The 9,347-nt window shown below is 40.9% G+C and overlaps 3 protein-coding genes across 3 annotated transcripts; all 3 read left to right on the forward strand.

Moving 5' to 3' along the window:
* The first annotated feature begins 366 nt into the window (after window positions 1-366).
* On the forward strand, window positions 367-774 carry LOC102880823 (keratin-associated protein 2-4-like). The gene has a single exon (XM_006925114.1). It carries the CDS (start codon window positions 367-369, stop codon window positions 772-774), a length of 408 nt encoding a protein of 135 aa, XP_006925176.1.
* Window positions 775-3,820: 3,046 nt separating this feature from the next.
* LOC102895118 (keratin-associated protein 1-3-like) lies at window positions 3,821-4,336 on the forward strand. The gene has a single exon (XM_006924651.1). It carries the CDS (start codon window positions 3,821-3,823, stop codon window positions 4,334-4,336), a length of 516 nt encoding a protein of 171 aa, XP_006924713.1.
* Window positions 4,337-8,900: 4,564 nt separating this feature from the next.
* LOC112473177 (keratin-associated protein 9-3-like) lies at window positions 8,901-9,347 on the forward strand. The gene has a single exon (XM_025041727.1). The coding sequence runs from the start codon at window positions 8,901-8,903 to the stop codon at window positions 9,345-9,347; it is 447 nt and encodes a 148-aa protein (XP_024897495.1).

The following is a 9,347-nucleotide window of genomic DNA, read 5'->3' on the forward strand; positions in this document are numbered from 1 at the left end:
AAAAATCACAGTTGCTTTAGAACCGTTTTGTCCAGTATTCATCAGGTGTTATCTACTCAAAATGAGCATCAAGAACTGCTATCACCTCAAATGCCTGTGAGTGATTAGATTTTAATGATGAACAGCATGAATACATCCATATTTAGGGATGCAACAAGAGTTTTTTTAATGAGATCATGGGTGTGTCATGAGCTATGCAACCATTAGCCAAAACAAAATTCTACTTAATTGGCTAAAAGATAAACAGGAGGGGTCATCAGCACCTGGTTAGGGTATATAAAGGGCCCCGATGGGAGGAAGACATTCACACCTGAGAACACCCATCTCCTCTCACCAGCCAAACCCAGTCCAGCTCCAGACACCACCATGACCAGCTCTTGCTGTGGCTCCACCTGCTCAAGCTGTGGCGGAGGCTGCTGCCAGCCCTGTTGCTGCCAGCCATGCTGCTGCCGCGACCCCTGCTGCTGCCGCCCCTGCTGCTGCCAGACCACCGTGTGCCGCCCCGTGACCTGCGTGCCCCGCTGCACGCGCCCCATCTGCGAGCCCTGCCGCCGCCCCGTCTGCTGTGACCCCTGCGGCCTGCAGGAGGGCTGCTGCCGCCCCATCGCCTGCTGCCCCACGTCCTGCACGGCCGTGGTCTGCCGCCCCTGCTGCTGGGCCTCCACCTGCTGCCAGCCCATCTGCGTGCAGGCCCCCTGCTGCCGGCCCCCCTGCTGCCAGCCGGCCCCCTGCCGCAGCACCTGCAGGACCTCCCCCCGCTGCTGCTGCTGCTGAGTGATGAACTGTCTCCCTAAAGCAATCAACCTTCTGAAAAAGTCATACTCCCATTTCTCTACCCGACAAAATTCCTGCACTAGGCCATCAAGACCCCAAGTCAACCAGGTGCTGCATGGAGACCCAGATTCATCGATTACGACTTGGGCTATTCTCAAGTCTTTGTAGTAGTAGCCAGCAAGTTCCTTCCTCCCATCTTAGATCGTAGGTCTTGTGGCATGCTTGTTTTCTAATAAACTTCTCTTCTTTGGCCTAGCAAACAGCTTTAATTTTACTTATTCATTCTATTCTTTTTATTAAATTTTAATATAACAAAAATGTGCTGATTCCTACAATCTGCAAGTTATAGATGGTATGGTAAATGATAGAAATTAAAATTGAGTTAAAAATGTTCCCCTCTTCAAGAAACTTCCAAGGAGTCGAATCAAATTCACAATATCACAACTAACAATTAGTATGTGGAAAAATAAAAGTATAACACTGTATGATATCAACAGAAAAATCACTATTGATTGGGGTGAACGAGGAAGATTGAAAGGGGAAACTAGCATTTTATAAGGGTTAAGATTTTGGGGTGCAGATTTGAGAGAAGGTGACATTCTCAACAATGGAAACAGTATGCACAAAGGTATAGAGAGGGGTTGTTCGTGGGATAATTAGCTGGGAGCACTAGGTATACATAGAGTAATAGTGAAAGGTAAATTTGGAATACGTGTGTTTTTTGAACACTAACCAAATAACATCCTTAAAGCAATTAGCACTAAGGAGCCATTGAAAGCGTTGAGGCAGGAAAATGGCATCATAGGAGATGGGCATTAGGGTGATTCTTACGGTCACTGCTTATAAAAACAGAAGGCCAAAGGCTTGACAGAATGACTATGCAGAACAAATCAAGAATCCATTGCCCTGGTCCAAGTGACACATAAGAAGAGCTGAACTAAGATAATGGCCGTGGGATAAAGAAGACACAGAGAGTATGGCAGACATAAAAACCCAGGAGAAATATTAACTAATCTAAATGTAAGAAACAAAAAACAATTAGGAAGCAAATGTGACTTATTCCAGTTCCAGGGGAAACTCTTCTGGTCAAAAGACACTGGAAAAGATTTTAACATATTTATGTTGATTTATTGTGTTTAAAATCACTACTCTATAGTACATTTTGCCTGCCACCAATATTTCTATTCTTGAGCTATTATAAATATTTCTTTAAAAAATAGACAAAGAAGTTTACTACCTCTAACTGCTCTTAGAAAGCAGCATGGTATAAAATAAAATGAACTAATCTAGGAATAAAGAATAGGAATTTTATACCCAGCTTTTCTGGCTATGTACAGGCTGTGTGAATAGAGCAAGTCACTAACCTCTCCAAAATACCGCCATTCTTAGACTTGTTAGTATTTTAACATCAATTGATACTGAGAAGAAATTAAAAGTAGTTCATACCACAATATCAATGTTCCACTTTAGAATTTTGAGGTTGAATGGGTCTATGTTTGACTCTTTTCCTTGATAGGAGGGCCTATCAATACTACACTGATTTGTACACTAGTGCAAGATATGAGACAGACAGATTAGGTCTTGCTTTCTGCATAACCCTTTAGTGTTTCATGCATAATAGGATTTAATAAACATGTGCTATTTATAAGAAGAATGATGTCACTTTCTACATCTATAAAATTAAATAGTTGGACAAGATTATTTATTAAATTTTTGATCTCCAATATGTGATGATTCTATCTAACCATTTTTCGACTTCATATCTACAGTCATGGTTATCATATGACACGATTATATTTATTAACACTGGCATGAATCACATTCTAATTCTATCATTGTACAAACCAACACCTCTACCTCATAAAAGCCACCTACGTGCTTCTATGCATGATCAGAAAGGCAGAATAAGCCTACCACAAGTAGCAATAATATGTTCTTTTGACCACAACTTTTTTCATTTCCCTCCATGTAAACTTCCAATGAAAAATCACATTCATTCTTCTAGCAACCACCAGAAATTGTTTCAATTTTTATTTTTGCTAAAATTTATGTTAAACTTTTCGTATTTATACTTATTGAATGATATTTGATCATTCTTTTCCTAACCTGCCTTATAAGCCCTGTGATCCAGAAAAAGTATTTCCTAATTTCTACTTTTTCTTTTATTGCTTCCCCTTTATAAATTCAGTTGTTGTGCTCTTCGGCCTGATATTCTTTCATAAGACACAAGGTATAGTTACATAAAATGGTGTAAACCGAAATGAATCCCACCTTTGAGGAATAAATACTGTCCAAATAAACCATCGTGTTTCATAGAGAGATATAAATTATAGTTAAATGTTTTGTGATTTTTTCCCCTAAATACTGGATATGAATTTTAGCCCTTATTTTAAATTTGTGCAAACAAAATATCCATAGTTAATTGGAATGAAACAGGTTTTGTTCCATATATACACCTGAATGATGAATGTTTACTCAAGGCTGAATGTGTGAAGATCAGGAGAGAGCATAGAGATTGGAGAGATCCAATTTCTGGAAAGACCTATGAATTTCGATGAATGTGGAGTTAATCAGAGTTTCTATCTGGGTGATTATAGAGACTATAATCTTATTAATCTAAGAAAATATAAAGATAGCTTTACATAAAGAACAGTCAACGGTTAATAAGGTTTTGCTGGAGACTTGAGTTTTTGGTGAATATGACCTCAAATTCACATCATCTCATGAGTGAGAGTCACTTTGTCAGGTGAAAATTACAGCATTGTTTGAAAACAAAACAACAACTCTACCAAGCACTACCAAACACATTTGGTGAGTACTAGCTGAGCAATAAGGAAAAACCAATTTGGAGATATATTTAAAATAACTCAGTATTTGAACAATCATTGGACCCCGGGAAAGCTTGTTTAAAGAGTAATAATATAAAAATGTCATCTGTCACAAATACAGGAACTGGCCAAGGCCTATAAAAGGCCCAAGTGGAACAAGCAGCCCTAACTCAGAAACTTCTCCAAGCAACTCAACTCTCAACCCGACTCCTGACACCATGGCCTGCTGCACCACTAGCTTCTGTGGATTTCCCAGCTGCTCCACTGGTGGGACCTGTGGCTCCAGCTGCTGCCGGCCAAGCTGCTGCCAGCCTACCTGCTGCCAGACCAGCTGCTGCCAGCCAACCTGCTGCCAGACCAGCTGCTGCCAGCCAACTTGCTGTCAGACCAGCTGCTGCCAGCCAACCTGCTGCCAGCCAACCTGCTGCCAGACCAGCTGTTGCGGGACCAGCTGCGGGACCGGCTATGGCATCGGCTGTGGCCAAGAGGGTGGCTGTGGAGCTGTGAGCTGTCGCACCAGGTGGTGCCGCCCTGACTGCCGCGTGGAGGACACCTGCCTGCCCCCCTGCTGTGTGGTGAGCTGCACACCACCAACCTGCTGCCAGCTGCACCACGCCCAGGCCTCCTGCTGCCGCCCATCCTACTGTGGACAGTCCTGCTGCCGCCCAGCCTGCTGCTGCTACTGCTGCGAGCCTACCTGCTGTGAGCCTACTTGCTGCCAGTCCACCTGTTGAAAACTTTCTTCTGAATGGAAGCCTGAGAAAACGGCACATCCAAACTAACAAATATAGAGTCCCAACACACTTTTGAGCTTCAATACCCATAACCCAGCTTGCAAACCCTTGTCACATGGCTATATACCTTCCCTAAGATATAAATTAATTTATAATAGAAGGCCGAAAATACTTCGTAGATGTGGATACCAACAGAAGTCCTACAAAGTGAAAAGGGTGTATAATACATTACTATACATATAATCTGAAATATTTCAACATCTGATTGGGTCTGGGATTTAATAAAATTTTTCATTCTTCAGTGATGGAGTCATTGTTTTAGAATTTTTTGGAATTTGTTATTGATATTGAGGTACTAAGATTTTTCAAAATCTCAGTAAGTGTAGCATGGTACTACGATTTTCATTTATTATTATGCCTTCATTAATGATCTTTAAAAGGTGATTTTGCTTTGTTTTGTCATGAAATGGTCTGATGTTCTGCAGCCAAAATGTATGATTAAAAGAATACATCAGTATTTATGAACTATTTCCCGAGGTCCTCAAATACACAGTTGATGGGCTAAGTGTTCCAGAAGATCAATTTTACAAAAAGGAATTTTATGTCATTTAGCTTCTTGAGGATATTGCCAAATCCATTCATTCCATTCATATATGATTTTGTGTACAATTCTTTCACTATCAGGGATATAAAAAGGAAAATGCATAACTGGAAAGGCAGTAAACACATATTTTACAATAATACATAATATGTAAAGGAATCCTGAATTCTAGACCCCAACCTGTAACAACAATCCATGAATTCTTGAGCAATCCCTTCACCTGCCTGGGCACCTATTTCTAACCTGTAAAGTGAAAGAATGGAATTTTACTACTTATAACGTCCCTTCCAGGCATGGGGTAAGCCGGTCATTTCCTAAACAGGTAACACACTGACAATCAGTCCCTTCAGATGCCCGAAGAAGAAAAATATTCAATGGTCAAATATCAGTGCATGTGTTATCACCATCTTGAAGGTTTATATAAAAAGCACGTTAGAATATTAAAGAAACCAAGATGTCCTGCAAAAAGGAACCTCTATAACCATCACTCCCAAACAGATTTAACCAGGGAATCCTCTATTCACTTTTCATCAACTAACATCCTGCAGCACTAGTGTTCATCAAAATATATTTAGAAAATGACTAAAGGGAATTTCAACTGATGTTTTCATAATACCTATACAATTCTCTCATGTGAAGCAGAAAATAAATGTCCATTACAGCGATGGATTTAAATGAACATCACACTACCCCCATTCTTATTCTAATCTCCAGAGAGAGTTCTAGAATTAAAAAAAGGATGAAATAAAAGACATGTAATGGAGCTTCCATTCTAATAGATAAAATCTTTGGGGTCTTAAAATCAAAATGGTGAGCCAACAGCTAGAGGTAGAGGGGAATGGGGTGTGATTACTTAAGGGTTATTAGGTATTCCTCTGGGGCGATGAAAAAGTTTTGAAACTAGAGAGAAGAGTGACAGTTGCACAACGTTGTGAACGCACTAAATGCTACTCGATCGCACATTTCAAAATGGTTACTTTACATTATGTGAATTTCACCTCATTTTTTTTAAATCAAGAGATGGGATCTCTACTAGCACAACATTACCAGAATTAGAAAAAGCCACCACCTTCGGCTAGACAGCCCAAGTAATACAGAGCTTGTTGAGCCTACAAGGTCTCCTTCCTCTTAGTGGGCAGAGCACAATCCACATATTCATATACAACGCTTCTAAAATGTGGTCCACACTCTATTCCCATCATCTACTACTCTCTTGCCTTCTACCAGGTTGGATGATTTAGATTGGTTGCACTTTTTACTCAGAAGGGCTTCAGCTCAGAAGCTCCAAAAAGAACCAGGTTGGAATTCAGGAGAGAAAAGAAAGATCTTGTTACTTGGTTTGGGGTAAAAATTTTGGGGTGTTCATTTGGTTAGTGCATCAACTGTGTTTTATCTCTCAGGAATCTAAGTAAGGCAGATACAGCCAATTTAGAGAAGTGATTAAGTGGAATTTAAAGAATTAGAAGAACACCCTAAACTTATGACTAGAAAAATGAAACCCTGACATCTTAAAGAAAAATAACTCTACACATCAATATCTATAAACACAAGGCAAAAATTCAAGCATAATAACAACAACAACAAAAACACATCCTCTCTTCTTATTGTCTTGGAACAGTCTGGGTACCATAACTTAAATGAAATAATTAAAACCAAAAAGAATAGGCATAGTAATTATATTATAAAAAGCTTTAAATGTAAAGGTACTAGTTTTTTTGTTGTTTTTTTTTTCCCCCCTCAATGAAGACCAGGATAGGAGTCTCCAATATCTAAACAGGATAAAAAATCTGCACTGGGGAAGACCACAAATAATTATAACTTCTAACTCTATTTTTATGACAACCAATCAGAAGAATGGATTTAAGTGGTAGGGGGAAAGAACTTGGTTTTCTTTATTTAGGGGAGGTGAGGGAATGTTCAGATTAGTCTTCATTCTGTGGCAGAGGAATAGAATTCTCAAATTTTAAGTATCATAATAACAAATTTTAAGTATCATTTAAGTATCACATATTTATGTGATGGTTAACTTTATGTATCAACTTGATTGGGCTAAGGGATACCCAGATAGCTGGTAAAACATTACATCTGGGTGTTTTCAGAAGAGATTAGCATTTGACCTGTAGACTGTGTAAAGAAGATGGATCACCCTCGCCAACACAGCCAGGTATCAATTAATCCACTGAGGGCCTGAATAAAACAAAAAAGGCAGAGGAAAGGCAAATTTGTTCTCTTGCTCGAGCTGTGACATCCATCTTTAGATTGGATGCAACTTTTACTATAGAATATTCTAAAATCAAAGATTAGATAAAGTCACAAGTCAAGTAGGTAAACTCTTTTAGCACTTAAGATTTTCTTGAAGCCTGGGGCATTCAAGAAATGCCCCAGGAGGGATTCTGACGGATCCTGAGTCTAACTTCCTCTCTGCGGTTTGCAGGGTTCTGAGTAAGGTCAGGCCACCCAGGCTTAGAGAAAAACATTCCTCGATCGGCCCAGCCATGGCGAGCACCACTCCAGCTGCAGACCCAGTGACTAGCTCAGCTGGCAGGGGTTCTGCCTGGCCAGATCTCAGTGCTCCCTGAAAGCTTCTACTAAAGCTTTTCCTTGTGGAACCAAAACCACTTGCTAGGTAGTTCTTACTAGAAAAACCTCAGACTTAAGCGCAGCAGCCTACGGGAAAATGTCAGGTTTTACTCTAAAGCCAAAGATGGGGGAAGAAGCAGTGTTTGGGGGTTTTGTAGTAAGATTAAATCCTTAAATCTGTGAATATGCGATGTTAATGTTACCTTATGTTTGTATCAAGATTAGAAATATGCAACTGGCTTTCCAAACCATGATACTATTGATACTATTGAATCTGTAAAAAATGCAAAGGATAGTTTTCCTCCTACACACAATTTTAAATAGAAAACAACTGCATTTTGCTACTCTAAAAACTGCATTTTGCTACTCTAAATAAAATCTGTTTAGGAGCTAAAAAAAATTTTCTTGAACTGTGTTTATTATACAATTAAAAAAATTAAATTAAATCTCCAGAGAAATCTCTATTAAACAATGTTATTACTCGCCCTAAACTCTGCCTTTCTTCTCTTTGCTCTCAAAAAGTCTGTTAGAAAGGGGGCAAATTTTCACATTTTGCTTCCGCTCTTTGATTTTCCTTAGAAGACCTGCTTACATAGAAAAGAGAGACTTGGCTGTATTGGTTTAAAGAGTTTAGTCTGGAGTCAGATGGCATGGGTTCAAATTTTCAATTCACCACTTGTCAGTGTGAACTTGGGTGAATGACTTAAATCTGTTTGTGGCTCAGTTTCCTCAGATGGATGACAGAATAGCAATGATATCTACCTGGGAGAACTGCTGTGAAAATCAAATGAATTGATGCAAAGTGCCAGAACTGTTTGGACATATAAGTGCCCCCAAAATATTATCAGTAACAAGCCATCCATATTTCCCAGACTTCAATGAAAGCATTCCTTTCTGGCCAGCTGAATCACTTTGCTTCTCTGGCAAAGATGAGAAGGGGCAGCAGTCAACATCGGAGGCTACGTTGCTGAGAATTAAACTGCTGTGTGAGACCCAAGAGCTCAATTATTAGGGTCAACACTGAGTAATTTTGACACTCCTTAAAGGTGAGGCATCAGCCAGTTGTTCTTTGGGCAACGAGCAAATTTTAACAAATATGGAAAATTAGGGGTTATATTCTCAATGAATGCTAATGACTACTTGACAACGGTAAAGAATCCTAATTGAGGACCAGCAAAATCAATTTTTAAAGGCTTTAAGAAGGTTGAACAAATAACTCAGGGTCAGGGCAATTATCATTCAGAAACAAGTTATTTAAACACAAACAAGGAAGAGTCTTTGGGAATTACGTAAATAATAGCTGGCCAAGGCTTATAAAAGGCCCAGTGTGGAAGTCATCGCCAAAACTAAAAAATTTCTCAAAGCAACCCAAATCCTGACACCATGGCCTGCTGCACCACTAGCTTCTGTGGATTTCCCAGCTGCTCCACTGGTGGGACCTGTGGCTCCAGCTGCTGCCCACCAAGCTGCTGCCAGCCTACCTGCTGCCAGCCCAGCGGCTGCCAGCCAAGCTGCTGCCAGACCAGCTGCTGCCAGCCAACCTGCTGCCAGACCAGCTGTTGCGGGACCAGCTGCGGGACCGGCTATGGCATCGGAGAGGGTGGCTGTGGAGCTGTGAGCTGTCGCACCAGGTGGTGCCGCCCTGACTGCCGCGTGGAGGACACCTGCCTGCCCCCCTGCTGTGTGGTGAGCTGCACACCACCAACCTGCTGCCAGCTGCACCACGCCCAGGCCTCCTGCTGCCGCCCATCCTACTGTGGACAGTCCTGCTGCCGCCCAGCCTGCTGCTGCTACTGCTGCGAGCCCACCTGTTGCCAGCCCACCTGCTAA

The sequence above is a fragment of the Pteropus alecto genome, unplaced genomic scaffold (assembly GCF_000325575.1).
Source record: "Pteropus alecto unplaced genomic scaffold, ASM32557v1 scaffold98, whole genome shotgun sequence".
Classification (NCBI taxonomy): Eukaryota; Metazoa; Chordata; class Mammalia; order Chiroptera; family Pteropodidae; genus Pteropus; species Pteropus alecto.